This window comes from Heterodontus francisci, chromosome 3 (assembly GCF_036365525.1).
Source record: "Heterodontus francisci isolate sHetFra1 chromosome 3, sHetFra1.hap1, whole genome shotgun sequence".
In the NCBI taxonomy this organism is placed as follows: Eukaryota; Metazoa; Chordata; class Chondrichthyes; order Heterodontiformes; family Heterodontidae; genus Heterodontus; species Heterodontus francisci.
Window position 1 is genome coordinate 104,698,202 of NC_090373.1, and position 18,538 is coordinate 104,716,739.

The 18,538-nt window shown below is 42.7% G+C and overlaps 1 protein-coding gene across 4 annotated transcripts in view; it reads right to left on the reverse strand.

The window, feature by feature from the left end:
* tpd52l1 (tpd52 like 1) overlaps positions 1-17,877 on the reverse strand; it is a 41,357-nt gene extending 23,480 nt beyond the window's left edge. The window contains exons 1-4 of one of the 4 annotated variants that reach the window (XM_068025358.1): positions 17,729-17,877; positions 5,430-5,587; positions 5,219-5,331; positions 658-758 (exon numbers count right to left, since the gene is read on the reverse strand). In XM_068025358.1, coding sequence (XP_067881459.1) covers positions 658-686 — 29 coding nt within the window. In that variant the 5' untranslated portion in view covers positions 687-758; positions 5,219-5,331; positions 5,430-5,587; positions 17,729-17,877. The remainder of the gene's footprint in view (positions 1-657; positions 759-5,218; positions 5,332-5,429; positions 5,588-17,728) is intronic. The other 3 variants (XM_068025357.1, XM_068025339.1, XM_068025347.1) reach the window with 3 other exon arrangements.
* Positions 17,878-18,538: the final 661 nt, after the last annotated feature.

Here is an 18,538-nt window from a genome sequence, read left to right on the forward strand (position 1 = left end):
ATCGAGAACGAGAGGGCACAGATTTAAAGTGAATGATAAAAAAAGAAAAAGCGATATGAGGAAAAACTTATACACACAGCGAGTGGTTAGGATCTGGAATGCACTGCCTGAGAGTGTGTTGGAGTCAGGTTCAATTGAGGCATTCAAAGGGAATTAGACTATTATCTAAAATGGAAGAATGTGCAGAGTTACGGGGAGAAGGCAGGGGAATGGCATTAGGTGAACTGCTCATTCGGAAAGCTGGTGCAGACATGATAGGCCAAATTCTTCTGCACTGTAACAATTCTGTGATTCTGTGGATAAACTCAAAATATCCATTGGTAAAGCCTGGAAAGTTGGGTTTTAAATCAATTTTGTTTAAAAGTGAATTATTTTCATATTATTCTTAGTGTTTTGTCATTGTTCACAACGTAGCTTAACAATCCAAGATTGCTGTGGTGATGATGGAGTGAGCAAGAAAAGATGAGATCATACAAGGGCTTTCGGATATTTTCTTCCCCTTGTTTCAGGTTAGTTACTCTCCAAAACTAAGTGATTATTTTATGTGTTACTTGCTGTTTTGTTGGAATACAATAAAGGTTGATTTATATCAATAGCTTTCTCAAAACAAATGACAATGTAATAACTATATATACATTATATATAATCTCAGTTTACCTTGGCCAATTCCACACCAAGATCTTCATTTTCTTCTTCAGGGAGTGTGCTGAGGTCAATATCAGCACCTAGATCACTAAAACATCTGGTTTCGAGAAGGGCTGTGAAAATTAAACAATTTTGTTACAACCCCTGCTTCTGTCTTCTGAATAAAGTCAGGATTTAAGTTACATGGTCATACTTGGGCTGCAAAATCGCTCAGTATCAAGGTCTGTAGCTATCCAAATTATAGCTGCCACTTAACAGGTCCTGCTGTGGACTGGAATGGCCTGCTTCATTAGCAGAAGAACTGTGAATAGAGCTAAATGCTGAAATTATCACTCCTGCTCTTAAGATAAAAGATCCTCAAATTATCGAGCAAACACCTTGACCTAAAAGTATTAATCAATACATTTTGAATAAACATAACAAAAAACTATGAAGTTAATAAATGATACACTTATACACAGATGACGACCAGGCTGTTAATAACAGAATCTCATGATTCAGATTGCTGGGCAGTGAAGTGTGGAAAATCCATACCTTCACCTCACCTGTTCAGATGTCATGGCCCATGTTGGGGGCAGACAGGAATTCTCCCTGGCCAGGCCTCAGGAGGAACTGGTTGCCAGCTATATTCTAAATGAAGACCTATTTCTGGGTCTAGCCATAACTTCCATCTGTCAGGTCTCCTGCAACTGACTAGTGCTCTGTATGCACTCGTGGATCAAGGATTTTTGGCTGCTTTAAGTTGAGATCTTGAATGTCTTTTCCATGGGAGTGCTCTCTGGAATTTCTAACTCACATGGGCTTTGTAAAGGGTGGTGGGGGGGTGGGGGGGGGGGGGTGTTAAAACACCATTCAAATGTACTCCTAATTGGGAATACTCTAGGACAATGCCCACACACTGGACCAACTCACTTTCCTGATGGAGGAGCAATATTGTGGGAGGAGCAGAAGAATCTTTTGGATGGCATGTGCAGTAGGCTTTTGGAAAAAGGGCTGATTAGAAAAAAAAGCCTTGAATTTTCTGCACTCCAAATAACTGTTGCACTTGTATAAATGTGAATGGTTTGTAAACACTAGTTGTAAACACAAGAGGAATAATCAAAGTAATGAATGTTAAAAATCCAAGCAAAATGGGACTTCTGGTTTTAACCTTATTTTGTATGTAAAACACCCTTCCAATGCCCGAAATCACAATTTGGGAATTCCAGCAGTGCATATATTTTAAATACGGACATACTTTAGAATGTGATGCAGAACAGAGATTCTAGAGACTGCGTCCTGCACACCTAATGCCCTGCATCAATCCACTAAATTTCAAAGTGGATATTTTCATCTCTCGATTGTTGCATGTTGCATTGCACTGGCACAATAACATTTGCATAGGGCACCTTTAAGGCCTCGGTGAAATTAATTAATTAACCAATTACTTCAATTCATTGAATTACTGAATTTTTAAAAAATTACACAGTTTATTATTAGAACCAGAGAGGAAAAAAATGTAGTTTTGCTGAAACTTATGCATCTTAACATATCAACTTTTTATTAAAACCCAGATGCAAGAGTACATACATTATTAAAATAAACATTCCACTCCATTGAAAAGAATTTTGATTAACTTAATAGCCTGGATTTTGTTCCCAGCCTGATGTCGGACTCCGGGTTGGGAGGAGCCGGAGAATCGGAACGGCAGCGGCTGCCATGGAACCCAATGCCAGGATTGCCGAGCCCGATCTTCCCAGTGGCAGAGAAGCTCTGTGGCGGCCCCTTCGTCACTCTGCGATGGGACCCAAATTCACATATTTAAATTACCTTTCTGCATTCATTTAAATGGAATTCCCCGCGATCCTACCAGCATTTCCAAGCTTGAGCTTGATACGCAGCACTCAGGTGCCTTCAATTTTTCATCCTTGAAAAGCTGGTGCCACCGAGGCGAGAGTACATGGTGTCTGCAAAGTTTGGTAAGTAATTCCCTGCTCTGTAGCGAACTCAGACATTTGCAGTGAAGCGAAATTGCCAGAAATGAGGGGATTGGATCTCTGCCTCCGTTTCTTGTGTATCGGCAATGGGAGGGGGAAGGGGTCTACTCTGCATTTGTCTGTTGCGGGGGGAAGGAGTCTATCAGCAGTTGCCTGTCGGGAGGGGGAAGGGGTCTACCCTGCATTTCTCTGTGGGGAGGGGGAAAGGGTCTAATCTCCACTTGGATAAACAGTTTGGTAGGTAGGGTGGGGGCTGAACAACTGGGAAACTGTATAGGCTGCTGTCGTCGGTGGTCCAGCGCAGGCAAATGAAATAATGGGCTCGCATTTATCTAAAGTTTAATCACAAAGCATCATGCCATATCATACACCTCATGCTGGAACACTGCTGAAACAGAAATTAACACAAATCTCTGCCCAGATAGGTGAAAGTGACCTGTTGAAAGAACCTGAAGTAACTAGGGACATAGAGATGGTCTATGTTCGCTGATGAGGCATCTCCACCAGACGCGGGCCCAAGAGGCAGGTGCGGCCCACGTGGAACCTCCCAGATGCGAGCAGCAGCAGCCACTAAGGTGCAGAGTAGCCCCCACATGCCGGCGAGTCTATAGGACTCACATGACATACCTCCAGATGTCTGAGTGCCAATGTCAGAGACGACTACGGATTACCAGAGAGGCCATCAGACAGCTATGCATACTGCTGAATAGTGACCTGCAACCAACGGGTTTTGGTGGTCACCCGATGCCTGTGGCCCTCAAAGTGACTATGGCCCTAAAATTCAATGCCTGTAGATCATTCCAGGGATCAACCAGCGACATGTGTGGGGTTTCTCAATCTGCAGTGCACCACTGCATCAAGGAGGTGACTAATGCTCTGTTCAGGAGGGCTGGCGATTATGCCCACTTCAGGACTGACCCTGAGAGGCAGGCCGAGATGGTCATTGTGGGATTCCCACAGGTGTAGGGTGTCATCGACTGCACTCAGGTGGCCATCAAGGCTCCCACGGAACAAGCCGCCTTTATAAGCAGAAAGGGCTTTCACTCCATCAATGTCCAATTCGTGTGCGACCACAGGAAGTGCTTCATGCAAATGCGTGCCCGCTTCCCAGGCAACTGCCATGATTTGATCATAATGTGCCAGTCCCAGATGCCGCTGCTGTTCACTCCCCCCACTCAACTTCGGGGATGCTTCTTGGGGATAAGGGCTACCCCCTAATGACATGGCTTCCTTCACCAGAGAGAAACCCCGCAATGATGCTGAAGAGCACTACAATGCCTGCCATGTCACCAGCCGAGCTACCATCGAGCAGGCCATTGGTATGCTGAAGATGCACTTGCACTGCCTCGATAGATCTGGTGGAGTCCTACAGTATGCACCAGACAGGGTTGAGTGCATCGTTGTAGTCTGCTGCATTCTGCACAACATCGCAGTACGGGGGGGAGGGGGAGGGGGAGGGGGAGGGAGGGAGTCACTGTCATCGAGCTGCAGTATGCTGATGATGCTTGCATATGTGCACACTTAGCAGCTAAGCTTCAAACACTTGTCAATGCATTCACTGAGGCGTATGAAAGAATAGGCCTTAAGCTAAACATCCGGAAGACACAGGTCCTCAACCAGCCTGCTCCCACAGCGCAACACCGCCCCTGACTATCAAGATACATGGCAAACCACTGGACAACATGGATCACTTCTCATACCTTGGGAGCCTCCTCTCAGCAAGGGCAGACATGGGCAATGAAACTCAGCATCACCTCCAACGTGCCAGCGCAGTCTTCGTTCATCTGAGGAAAAGAGTGTTTGATGACAAAGAGCCCAAACCTGACACCAAACTCATGGTCCAGAGAGCTGCACTGTTATCTGCCCTCCTGTATGCGTCAGAAACATGGACACTATACAGCAGACATCTCAAAGCCCTGGAGAGATATCACAAGCAGAGCCTCCACAAGATTCTGCAAATTCAGTGGCGGGACAGGCGCTCCAATATCAGTGTCCTCTCTCAGGCCAACATCTGCAGTATCGAGACACTGGTCATGGCTAGTCAGTTATGTTGGGTGGGCCACATTGTCCGCATGCCTCACATAAGACTCCCAAAACAAGCTTTCTACTCTGAGCTCTGTCATGGCAAGAGGTTACCAGGAGGGCAGAGGAAACACTACAAGGATATCCTTAAAGCCTCCCTGAAAAAATGTGACATCTCCACTGATTCGTGGGAATTTCTTGCCCGAGGTCGCCCAAAATGGAGAAGATGCATCTGCGACGGTGCCAGCCAGTTCGAACAACGTCGACATGCCTAGGGAGTGGCCAAGTGCAAACAGCAGAAAGAACGTTCGGAAACTCCAGCATCCCATTCACTTGCCTCACCACCACCTGCCCCACCTGTGGCAGAGTGTGCGGATCCAGAATTGGACTATTCAGTCACCTAAGGACCCACAACCCTGGAGTGGAAGAAAGTCATCCTCATTCCCAAAGGACTGCCTAAGAAGGAGGACACAGACAGTCCTCCGACTGCCAGTGGCCTCAGCTGTCTCAGGCACGCATGTGGTGCACGTGTGTGGTGCTTGTGACCCTGATTCTAATGCCGATTGGATACCAACCAAGGTGAGAGTATCTGCCCTGGTGGAAGGTGCAGGAAAGTTATGGGACGACCACCAGACTTCAGAGGTGGTCCTCATTTCCTTGGTCCCTGGGGGCATTGGCAAGCGTCGCCCTGAAAGGTACAATGAGAAGAACAGACAATTAGGTATTATGGTATACATTGCAATAGGAAATAAAATATCGAATCATTCTGTGCTTGGCAATAATCACTCGTCAACTGTGACCCCGAGCTCCACGTCTGAAATGGTACGTGCTCCTTATCTCCTGGCTGGCTCCAGCACCACTTCTTTGGCCTCTGACAGCAACCTCAGGTCGGGCACCCCACCTCCAGTCCTGGCCAACTCCCTGCTGGAATGGGCCCTCTGCTCCTGAAAGAGCAAGAATGCAGATACAGAACATTGGCAAACGTCAACATCACCGTTGTACCAACATGGGCAGTTCTTCAACACCTGGGGGATGCTTGGTCTGGCATACAGACTCACCCTATCATGGGTCTGACATGCTCTGAGGTACCAACGAGAGGGACTTGATTCACATATGCATCCAGTCATGCATCATCAACTCTCCCTGACCTCTTAGTCTCTACAATGGCAGTGGCACCCATGTGCACACCAAATGGGGACAACCAGATCACATCAAGCAATTTGGAAACGTGCCACTTACCTTGGATAAACGAAAGAGATCATTCATCCTCTTATGACATTGCACCCAGTCGTGTCAGTTGACCCTACAGCTGCTCACCTCCTTTACAATCTCTGTCTAGGCTTGCTTGGTCAGGTGGGAGGACCTCTTCTTGCCATCTCGGGGCAAAAGTACCTCCCACTGTTCCCTTGCAGCCTGGAGAAGCAGGGAGGCATTACAGAATTGTGGGGCCACCCTTGCTTGGACCTCAGCCAGCACACATAGGTTGCTCAGTGGGGCTGCTTGCTGCGTTTGGGATTTCTTCAACACTCCTACAATGGTGCTGCAATGGTTCTGGCTGCAGTGTAAGAAGAGATTGAATGCAGGGCTGGCAGCCTTTTAAAATGGCACCAGCGCCTACTCTGCATCAGGTGATGCTATTCACGGCGTCGCTGAGGATGCCCCCGCCACGTATTTGGGGGGGCGGCCACCGTAAATATATAAAATGGCCGCATGCTGCCACTCCCGGCAGCGGGAATACAAAATCCAGCCCAATATGTGCAGAAATAACAGCTCTGCAACAATTTGATCTCATTTAAAATTGATAATAGGATTAATATTTATGTCAAGTGATTAAAAATTTATATTGATAATTTGCACTAAGCAGTAGCCATTTCTATAATTTTGATACTAGGTTCAGATTAGCCCTAGCAAATTAGTGTAAACTGCATATTAACTTAAAATTTTCAGTATGATTTTTAAAAAGTACATAAAGAAAGATTATAGCCAATTCCATGTGATTACTTTATGCTGAATCCTGCATCTGTGAATTTCACTGCTCAAAACAAACCTTAAATATTGAATGATTGGTGCAAATTCTAAAACTAGATAATTTTGTTTGGTAAATAGAATTTTAAAGCACAGAAACTGGCCATTCAATCCAACTGGCCTATGCCCGTTTATGCTCCACACAAGCCTCCTCTCACCTTGAACTTATTTTATTGACGTATCCTTCCACTCCTTTCTCCCTTATGTACCTATCGAGCTTCCCCTTAAATGCATCTAAGCTATTCCACTCAACCACTCCATGAGACAGTGCGTTCTACATTCTCACCACTGGTAAAGAACATCCCATGTATATCAAATAATATTCTGTGTGCTACTGTTAGTTAGACTTGTATCCAAATTAACTAATTTGAGGAAACAAAAATTGCTTTCATTACTGCTAACTATTACTTAACCAGAGCTTTTACTTATTACTTATTTTAAAATAAAGTTGAAAACTCCCGTATAGCTCAAAATCATCAGTAAGATACCCAGACATTATTAATGCTTGACATTTTATGCTCGTCATTAACCCAGAAAATTGTGGAGGCACTGATCATAATCTTCCAATCCTCCTTCAGTACGAGGTTGGTGCCGATGAACTGGAGAATTACAAATGTTATACATTTTTTTTTTGAACAAGGGTGTAAGGATAAACACAACAACTACAAGCCAGTCAGTTTAACCTCAGTGGTGGAAAAACTTTTGGAAACGATTATGTGGGAAAAAATTAATAGTCACTTCAACATGTGGATTAATTAAGGAAAGACAGCACAGATTTGCAAAAGGCAAATCGTATTTAATTAAGTTGTGATAAGACAGGGTTGATGTGGGTAATGCGGTTGATGTGGTGTATATGGACTTCCAAAAGGCATTTGATAAACTATCACGTAATTGGCAAAGCTGAATGCAAAGTTAAAACCCATGGACTAAAAGGGAAAATGTCAGCATGAAGTTGGCTGAGTTACAGGAAACGGAGAATAGTGGTGAACGGTTGTTTTTCAGACTGAAGGAAGTATAATGGGGGTTCCAAAGACTTCAGTACTATGATCACTGCTTTTCTTGTTAAATATTAATGACCTAGACTTGAGTGTACAGGGCACAATTACAAAATTTGCAAATGACACAGAACTTGGAAATATTGTGAACTGTGAGGATAGTGATAGACTTCAAGACGACATAGACAGGCTGGTGGAATGGGCAGACACATGACAGATGAAATTTAATGCAGGGAAGTGTGAAGTGATACATTTTTGTAGGTAGATCAAGAAAGTTGTTAAAAAGGCATATAGGATCCTGGGTTTTATAAATAGAGGGATAGAATACAAAACCAAGAACGTTATGATGAACCTTTATAAAATCAAATTGGCAAGGGTAACATGGAAGACGAATCTGTAGAGTGCATTAGGGATTGTTTGTTAAAACAACACGTTGCAGAACCTACCCAGGAACAGGCTATTTTAGATTTGGTAATGTTTAATGAGGTAGGATTAATAAGCGATCTCATAGTTAAGGATCCTTTAGGGGGAAGTGATCATAACATGGTAGAATTTCAAATTCAGTTTGAGGGTGAGCAACTCAGGTCTCAAACCAGTGTCTTCAACTTAAACAAGGACAATTACAGAGGTATGAAGGAAGAGTTGTCTAAAGCGGGCTGGGAAAATAGACTAAAGGGAAAGTCAGTAGATGAGCAGTGGCAGACTTTTAAGCAGATATTTCATAACACTCAGCAAACATTTATTCTGGTCAGAAGGAAGGACTCAATGAGAACGATGAACCACCCGTGGATAACAAAGGAAGTTAAGGAGAGTATCAAATCAAAAATAAAGGTGTACAAAGCAGCGAAAGCTAGTGGTAGGCCAAAGGATTGGGAATTTTTTTTAGGAACTAGCAGCAGATGACTGAAAAACTAATAAAGAGGGAGAAAATTGATTATGAGAGTAAATTGGCAAGAAATATAAAAACAAACAGCAAGAGCTTCTACGGGTATATAAAAAGGAAGAGAGCAGCTAAAGTAAGTGTGGGACCCGTAGAGGATGAGACTGGGGAATTAATAACAGGGAACAGGGAAATGGCAGATAATTTAAACCAATATTTTGCATCGTCTTCACGGTGGAGGACACTATAAACATCCCAACAATAGATGAACAAGGTGTAAATGGGAGTGAAGAATTTGTAACAATCTCTATCACAAGGGAAAAGATGCTTGACAAACTGATGGGACTAAAGGCAGACAAGTCGCCAGGACCTGATGGCCTGCATCCAAGGGTTTTAAAAGAAGTGGCTGCAGAGATAGTGGAGGCATTGGTCACAATATACCAAAACTCACTGGATTCTGGTAGGGTACCAGCAGATTGGAAAACCACTAATGTGATGCCCCTATTCAAGAAAGGAGGGAGACAGAAAGCAGAAAACTATAGACCAGTTAGCTTAACATCTGTCATTGGGAAAATGCTAGAGTCCATTATTAAGGAAGAAATAGCAGGGCATTTAGAAAAACATAATGCAATCAAACAGAGTCAACATGCTTTTATGAAAGGGAAATCATGTTTGACAATTTTTTTTTTTTTGAGTTCTTTGAGGATATAACAAGCAGAGTGGATAAAGGGGAACCAGTAGATGTAGTGTATTTGGATTTTCAGAAGGCTTTCGATAAGGTGCCACATAAAAAGCTATTGCACAAAATAACAGCTCAGGGTATTGGGGGTAATATGTTGGCATGGATTGAGGATTGGCTAACACACAGAAGGCAGAGAGTCGGGATTAATGGGTCTTTTTCAGGTTGGAAAGCCATAACTAGTGGGGTGCCACAAGGATTGGTCCTAGGGCTTCAAATATTTACTATCTATATTAATGACTTGGAGGAAGGGACAGAGTGTAGTGTATCCAAATTTTCTGACGATACAAAAATAGGTGGGAAGACATGCTGTGATGAGGACACACAGAATCTGCAAAGGGATATAGATAGGTTAAGTGAGTGGGCAAAAACTGAACAGATGGAGTTCAATGTGGGAAAGTGTGAGGTCATCCACTTTGGTAGGAAGAATAAAAAGGCAGATTATTATTTAGATGGAAAAAGGCTACAAAATACTGCAGTACAGAGGGATCTGGGTGTTCCTGTACATGAAACACAAAACGTTAGCATGCAGGTGCAGCAAATAATTAGGAAGGCAAATGGAATTTTGGCCTTTATTGCTAGGGGGTTAGAGTTTAAAAATAGGGATGTCTTGTTACAACTGTACAGGGTGTTGGTGAGGCCACACCTGGAGTACTGCCTACAGTTTTGGTCCCCGTATTTAAGGATATACTAGCATTGGAGGCAGTTCAAAAAAGGTTCACTAGGCTTATTCCTGGGATGAAGGGGTTATCTTATCGAGAATGGCTAAACAGGTTAGGTCTTTATTCATTAGAATTTAGAAGAATGAGAGGTGATCTTATTGAAACATATAAGATTCTAAGGGGGCTTGACAGGGTAGATGTTGAGAATATGTTTCCACTGGTTGGGGAATCTCGAACTAGGGGACATAGTTACAGAATAAGGGGTCACACATTTAAAACTGAGATGCAAAGGAATTTCTTCTCTCAGAGCGTGGTGAATCTCTGGAATTCTCTACTCAGAGTTGTGGAGGCTGGGTCACTAAATGTATTTAAGGAGGAGGTAGATAGACTTTTGAAATCTAGGGGAGTCGAGGGTTATGCGGAGCAGGCCCGAAAGAGGTGTTGAGGCTTGGGACAGATCAGCCATGATCTTATTGAATGGTGGGGCAGGCTTGAGGGTCTGAATGGCCCTCTCCTGCTCCTATTTCTTATGTTCTTACATTCTAACACTGGCTCAACCTCAAATGGAGTATTGTGTCTAATTCTGGCACCTCATTTTAGGAAGAGTGTGAACCCTTCAGAGCGGGTGCAGAAAAAATTTATGAGAATGGTTCCAGGGATAAGGGATTTCAGTTACCGATTGAAGAAGCTAGCATTGCTCTCTTTAGCGAAGGTAGAGAGGAGATTTGGTACAGATGTTCAAAATCATGATGGGTCTAGAGAATAGATAGGGAGAAACTGTTTCCATTGGCAGAAGGGTCAAGAACCAGGGGAACCAGGATTTAAGATGATTGGCAAGAGAACCAATGGCAAGATGAGGAAAAGAACATTTTAGGCAGTGAGTGGTTAGGATCTGGAAGGTACTGCCTGAGAATGTGATGGAGGCAGATTCAATCATGGCTTTCAAAAGGGAAGTGGATAAGCACCCAAAGAGAAAAAAATTGCAGGGCTCTGTGGATAGGGCAGGGAGTGGGACTGAGTTGCTCTTCCAAGAGCTGGCAGGGACACGACAGGCCAAATGGCTGCCTTCTGTGCTTTAACCATTCTATTAGTCTACGATGTCATACAGAGGAAATCACCACCAAGTGGATTTCAGGGAAAGTAGAATTGCAGTAGGATGTAGATATAATTCAGTCCCTATTTTAAAGTCAGTCATTCTGTTCTTATATCTTTATTTCCATTATAAATTCCTATGTCCACATCTATAATGGAAACTGCATATCTAAATTTGTCACATTGTAATTACACCCCACAATCAGTTGTGGTGCTGTAGCAGTATCTCCACTGTGGTGAGTTACAATTACAGCCTTTCAAGTTTAAATACAGACACAGTAATCTACAATGGAAAGAGCCAACTTGAGGTGTGTGCAGATGCAAAGTTTTTAAATACATCAATGTTGATAACTGCATTTAACAACCTGTGGGCATGCCTTTTAAGTATGAATTTCCCCATTTGCAGCATAAATTGGGATCAAATGAGTATTCACTTTATTTTATTTTGCAAAAGGTGTCAAGCAAGTGTGGGGTGCAAAGGGAGAAAAGAGAGTAAGTGGAACAGGTTGCAAGAGTAATGCAAGGCGCAATGCTGTGGCCTGGAAAGCGAGAGGCATTTTATACTGGAAATTTGATTGGCTTATATGAAGACCAAGAGTTGATTGAGTGAGAATCAGCAGATTGAGCTTGGAAAAGAGGGAGATCTTGTGTGAGTACCCTTATGTGCTTTTCCACTCATCCAGGACACACACGAGACAAGGCCAGAATGAAGCTTTAAGCAGTTTTATTTCTCAGACAACAGTTTTGATCAGACTCATTTAATTCAATCTGTACTACTTGACATTGCATAATAATATAAGAACTGCACCATCTCATCAACAGGTCACCTTGCTGGATTTAAACAAAATAGCTTCTATCTACTCTCACATGTCATAACTGTCACAGTCTGGGTGAAAGCTTGCCCAAAGGTCTTCCAAACACAATGGCTTTAAAACCCAACATAAACAAAACTCAATTCCAAAATGCTTTACACCAAGAAGAAATATAGTCAAAAATACCAAACGTGGTTGTAATTCTTAATACAATATAATCTTGAAATACGCAGTTGGCTTCTGCTGGTTTGGTAAGTTCATTAAACTTTTCCTGACATCGACATGTGCCAAATGGTGGAATTGGCACTGGCTGCAAAGGCCATCCTCTTCCATGATACTACAGCTCTCGAAGTCATCTTTTTTGTCAGTTTAAAAGAGAATACTCTCTCCTGCACTGACTTCCTGGTAGAACTTTGACATCAGTATCCACTCTGCGGGAAACAGGGTGTGGGAAGGGGGAAGTGCCCTGCAGCCATCCTTTCTGACAATGTGAAGAACTTTCTTAGCTGCCTGAAAAACAAAGTTTTGTGTGGTAGCCCCTTAAAGTGACTGTTTTTCGTAAAGTATTGCAGCAATACACTATTTCCACCTATAATCGGAAGTGCTTGCAATGCCAAAATATTCAAATTAAGTGGACCCCAGTGCCTTCAAGTCGGTAGATTGTACCACCACACTACACTTTCAGCCGGGACTGCACCTCCACAGGACATTCAGCTTAATAAGTTCAACATCCATGCCACTTCAACTATCTGGAGGGGACAGAACCAGAAGAATTCAGAAGTCAATTCTCTGAAAATACAAACGTGTAAAACGGAAAAAATATATTCAACACACACTGAAATTCAATTCCTTTTAAGGGTCTTTACAACTCATGCTACTTCAACATTGAATAATAAAGGGGGGAGATAATTGATAAACTAATCAAACTTAACGAGGATAAAATCCCCAGCCCAGATGGGCTGCATCTGCACATTTAAAAAATTAGGGACCAGATAGTAGAGGCACTACTTAATATATATAAAAATTCATTAGAAAAAGTAATAATGCCAGAGGACTGGCAGACAGCTAATGTGATTCCTATATTTAAAAATGGAGATAGAACAATTCTGGGAACTAAAGAACAGTTAGCTTAACATTGCAGTAGGAAAGATAATGGAATACTTACTCAAAGATATAATCGAAAAATATCTAGAAACTTAAAATGTAATAAAGAGTAGTTAGCACAAATTTCAAAAGGGAAGGTCACGCTTGATCAACCTAATTGAATTCTTTGAAGTAAAATAAAGAGTAGATAAGGGCAATTCAGTACACATAATACATTTGAATTTTCAAAAGGCCTTTGATAAGGTACCACATAGCAGACTCATGACTAAGGTCAGAACATGTGGAGTCAGGGGACAAGTAACAGAATGGATAGCAACCTGCAACAAAACAGAAAACAGAAAGTCAGGGTTAAAGGCAGTTACTCAGACTGACAGAAGTTGGGAAGTGGTCTTCCACAAGGATCGGTACTGGGATTACTGGTGTTCACCATTTACGTAAATGATCTGGACTCAGGAATCGGAAGTACAATTTCAAAATTTGCAGATGATGCCAAATTGGAGGGTATAATTAATATAGAGGACGACTGTGTCAAAATACAGGATGACATTAATAAACTTGCAGAATGGAGGTGTAATTGGCAAATGAATTGCAATACAGATAAATGTAAGAAATATATGGAGGTCATGTACTCTGGTAAATAAAGTGTCTAAATCGGGAAGAGAAGCAGAGAGATCAGGATGTACAGATACAGGAATTATTAAAAGTACTAATGCAGGTGAATTAGGCAATAAAAAGAAAACAAGCACTGGGGTTCATTTCTAGAGGGATAGAATTGAAAAACAAAGATATGTTAAACTTTTATAGAACCTTGGTTAGACCACAATTAAGAGTACTGTGAACAGTTCTCTTCTCTATTATAAAAATTATATACAGGCACTGGAAAAGGTACAAAATACATTTATTAGCATGATGCCCAGAACTGAGAAGTTATACCTCTCAGGAGTGAACAGGCTGGGGCTTTTTCTCTGGAAAAAGAAAGGCTGAGGGGTGATCTGAGAAGTCTTTGATTATGAAAGGGCTTGATGGGTAGATGTAGAGAAGATGCTTCCACTTGCAGGAGAGACCAGAAATAGGGACCCCAAATATAAGATAATCACTAAAAAATCCAATAGGAATTCAGGAAAAACTTCTTTACCTAGGAAGTGGTAAGAATGCAAAAAATGCTACAAGGAGGCAGCTGGCTTAGATGCATTTGGAGGAAGCTAAATTGACACATGAAGGCAAAAGGAATAAAAGGATATGTTGAGGGGGTCAGATAAAGAAAGTTGGAAGGAGGCTTGTGTAAAGCATCAACATTGGAATGGTTCTGTTGAGCTGAATGGCCTATATCTATGCTGCAAATACTATGTGATAATATTCTAATCATTTCCCTGTCTCAGCTGTTGAAGCAAAACCAAACTGAAGTTCACAATCTGCCAGCCGTTCATTCATGCTCAGGCATTTTAAATTATTTATGACCAAATGTCAGCAACATCAACATAATTTCAAAATTAAAACTCAGCAGCTGATCCACCTACATCAGCAAAAGTGTAACGACAAATGGTCCACTGAACAAAGAAACACACTTTCGTCAGGAGTTTCTTGTGCATTTTTATAAGATGGCTCCATATCTCCATGCGTTTGTATGAGGTACAGGAAAGCACATATTTACTGTATACTGTGTTGTGCTTTAACTGCAGATAAATGCCTTATAAAATACTAGCCCTGCCAAGCTCTGAGAACTGAAATAGAAAGAAAGAGAAGCAGCAAAGGATAACAAAAATTAACGTCAACATTAAAACAGGCAAAAAGAAACTGTATTAAAAATTTTAGAAGCATACTCTAGAATGTCTCAAAAAAAATCTAAGAACCAGTCCTTTTCTTGTGATTGCTATATTTAGACCAGTGATTGCACATGTTGTTAAACATACTAGTAGACAACCAGGAGCCAGAGATCGGTATTTGAACCACATATGCTCTGGGATGTTATTTTTCCACATAATCTTCCTGCTAGATTGATGCAGGGATGAGAGTGGCCAAAGACCAAAAGGTCTGAAAATTAGTGGCTGAAGACAAAAAAAAGTCTGATTTTTTTTTTGACAAGGAATCATGTAATTATACCACTGTTAATGTTCTGTAATGAATGCAAATGCTTCCAGACCACTTTAAATGTGTAGAAACATTAGTTTTACCTTTGATTACTGTCAAGAAGGTGGACCAATATACATTTGTATAAAATCACCAAAGCGACCTCAGCATTCCAACATTTCAATATTTAATATCGTTAGTACATCATGTAATTATGAAGGATGAAATAACTTTTAACACCAGAACTGACGGTTCTGCTTTTTTTTTTTAAAGCCAGTCTTTTGGGTCTGAAGGTCAGAAACTGCAGGGTTGTCCAACTCTTTCACGTGAGAGGCCACATTACAATTTTTGTCTAACATGGGGGCTGGTGAGCGAATTTCAGAAAGACGAAAGCATTACAAATTTATTTTACTATAAATCAAAACAACAAAAATTGTGCATTGTTGTGAACAAGCTTTAAATGAGAAGACTTAATTTATTACTTTACTTTCTCGTTACTATGTTGAACACTGATTTAGTGAGATACCTGGCATTGTTTCTGCTTGCACAAGTAGTCAATGTCTGCCCACTTGATGTAACAATATGGAGTATTCTGGATAGATGTCCATCTGTCAGGAGTGATCTTGATCGCTCTCTCACTACTCTCTTCCCTCTGTGTCTGTCTGTCTCTATCTGCCAGCTCCCCACCTCACTGTTTCCCTCCCTTTGTGTGTGAACCCTCTCTCTGTTCCCTGGGCTGGTGCTGGTTGAAGGGCTGCACGACTGTGTGCTCCCTCGGTGCCACTCCGCCCCACACCTCTGGCTATGTGCTGTTCTGCTTCCTCCTCTCCCCTCAGCAGCCATTCCCATTGACTTGTTCACTCACCAAAAGCCCTAAAACAGCAAGACCAACGGATCCCAGCTCGGCGGCACTGCGAACCACCAATCAACATTCACCCTGCCCAGGCAGCCCGTTGTCAGTCATAGACACTGAACAATCACAGACAGGAGCCTGCCATCTGTCAGACCCAGGTCCAACCTAACCCCCCCTGCCTGACGTACACTTTAATAGGAGAGCCGTCAATCAAAGCCAAGTCATGGGCAGCCTGCGGTCAGTCACAGAGAACTGGCAGGCCGGACTCTGGTTCGTATGTTGGCCAACCGTGTCGGAAAGGAAGAAGCCAATGGTAGATTTCCAAAACCCCAATGTCAGAAATCAGCCATTTGGTTGGAAATTTCTCATCCCTGTTGATGTAAAAAAACTGTACTATAATATACACAAATGATTTAGTCATGCTTGGATACAATAGCAGAAGCTTGCGCCATTACTGACAATTTTTTCTTCTGAGGTTGGAGTTAAGATTTGTAGTTGAGGCAGAGCAAAAGAGTTTTACTTTGAGTCGGAACTGAACTACCCTGGTTCTCAACCACTTTAGGGAATAAAGACAAGAAATGCTGGCAATACTCAGCAGGTCTGGCAGCATCTGTGGACAGAGAAGCAGAGTTAACGTTTCAGAGCTGATGAAGGGTCACTGACCTGAAACATTAACTCTGCTTCTCTCTCCACAGACACTGCCAGACCTGCTGAGTATTTCCTGCATTTCGTGTTTTTATTTCAGATTTCCAGCATCTGCAGTATTTTGCTTTCACTTTAGGGAATGCTCAGTTCTAATATTGAGTATATAAAATTGAAAAAATGTTCTATTGCACAGCACTGCCATCCCTCAAGAACAGAATTTATTTTTGGTAAAGTGCCAAACTGCATACCCCGTTGGAAGTATAAATTCCCAGGTATCTTGTTTAATGAATCTTAAGAAATTGGAGAGAATCAAGCCTCATTAATACCATGATTTATACACAGCACATTTATATATTTTTTCCTTGCAAAACAGAAGTTAACCTCAAACATAATTCATCAACTATGAAATGCTTTGGGATGTCCCAAGAATATGAAAAGCACTATATACATATACATAAGTTCCTTCTTTTGAACATTAAGTTTAACTCCTTTTCAAGTGCTTTTGGCAGGGCTTATTTTAAATTTAAGTCTGATTATCTATCCACCCAAAAATTTATTTGTTTAAACCTTTTGTGCTAGTATACCTGGTGCAAGTTTTCCCATTCTTCTAACCAATCCTCCTCATGCTAAGACAGTCGATTCAGTCCTCATCTCTGTCCTAGCCTTTAATACTTGAGGGGGCAGGTCAAACTACATACAGATGTGGAAGAACTGCATCTCCAAGGCAACACACAGCCCTCGTACAATAGCAAGAGGAAGACTCAATTGGATTTAATGTAACTTTGCTACTCCACGGGATATTAAGTCTGTCCAATGAATACAAACAATGCCAAATTAAAGCAAATCAGCTTTAAATTGGGTAGTGACTCCAGATCAAATGCATAAGACACGACCTTCAGCTGCAGAATTACCTATTTCTAAACGGTGGGATAACATTATGAACGAGCGCAGGAGATGGAGACGTCACCCAGAAAAGATGAGAGCATTCCCACTGCAACAAAAGGTTTTGGGAGGATAAAAGCATTTGGGAGATATTAACGGACGATTTCACGATAATATCTGGGACATATTGCCCTTGCTCGCTCTGATTACTCTGTGGGGTTTGGGGGCTACTCATTGATCGGGAAGGGACAGCGAGGGGCTCCGGCCGCATCCTGCCTAAACACACATACACCTGACAAGGCGGCACAATACTCGCCCCGGGCCCTTACCTCGCTCAATGGGCTCCATCAGCTTCCCTCTAAGGAGGAACAGATCCGCTTTCCCCGTCGCACGTTGGGCTGAAGCTTCGCAGCAGAATGCTCTCCAATCCGGTAAGCTTCAGGAGCGTTGGGCTCGCACTCTCAATAGACACAACAGCCCCGCCGCCGGTCGGAGGACTCACTCTCTCAATAGACACAACTGCTCCACCGCCGGTCGGAGGACTCACTCTCTCAATAGACACAACTGCTCCACCGCCGGTCGGAGGACTCACTCTCTCAACGGACACAACAGCCCCGCCGCTGGTCGGAGGACTCACTCTCTCAATAGACACAACAGCCCCGCCGCCGGTCGGAGGACTCACTCTCTCAATAGACAAAACTGCTCCACCGCCGGTCGGAGGACTCACTCTCTCAATAGACACAACTGCTCCACCGCCGGTCGGAGGACTCACTCTCTCAACGGACACAACAGCCCCGCCGCCGCTCGGAGGACTCACTCTCTCAATAGACACAACAGCTCCGCCGCCGCTCGGAGGACTCACTCAACGGACACAACAGCGCCATAATATCTGACATAGCAACATAGACGTCGTTGGCACCAGTTGGACCTCATCGTCACAAGGCGAGCCTATATAAAGTGTCCAAATCACAGGCAGCTTCCAGTGTGGATGCCACACCAACCATTCCCTGGTGTGCAGCAAAGTTAGAAGAAGCTACATGAGGTCAAGCAGAAGGGCTGCTCGCGCATCAACACTAGCAGAATTTCTTATCCACAGCTGTTACATAAGTTTCTAAATTCACTTGAAAAAGCCCTTCAAA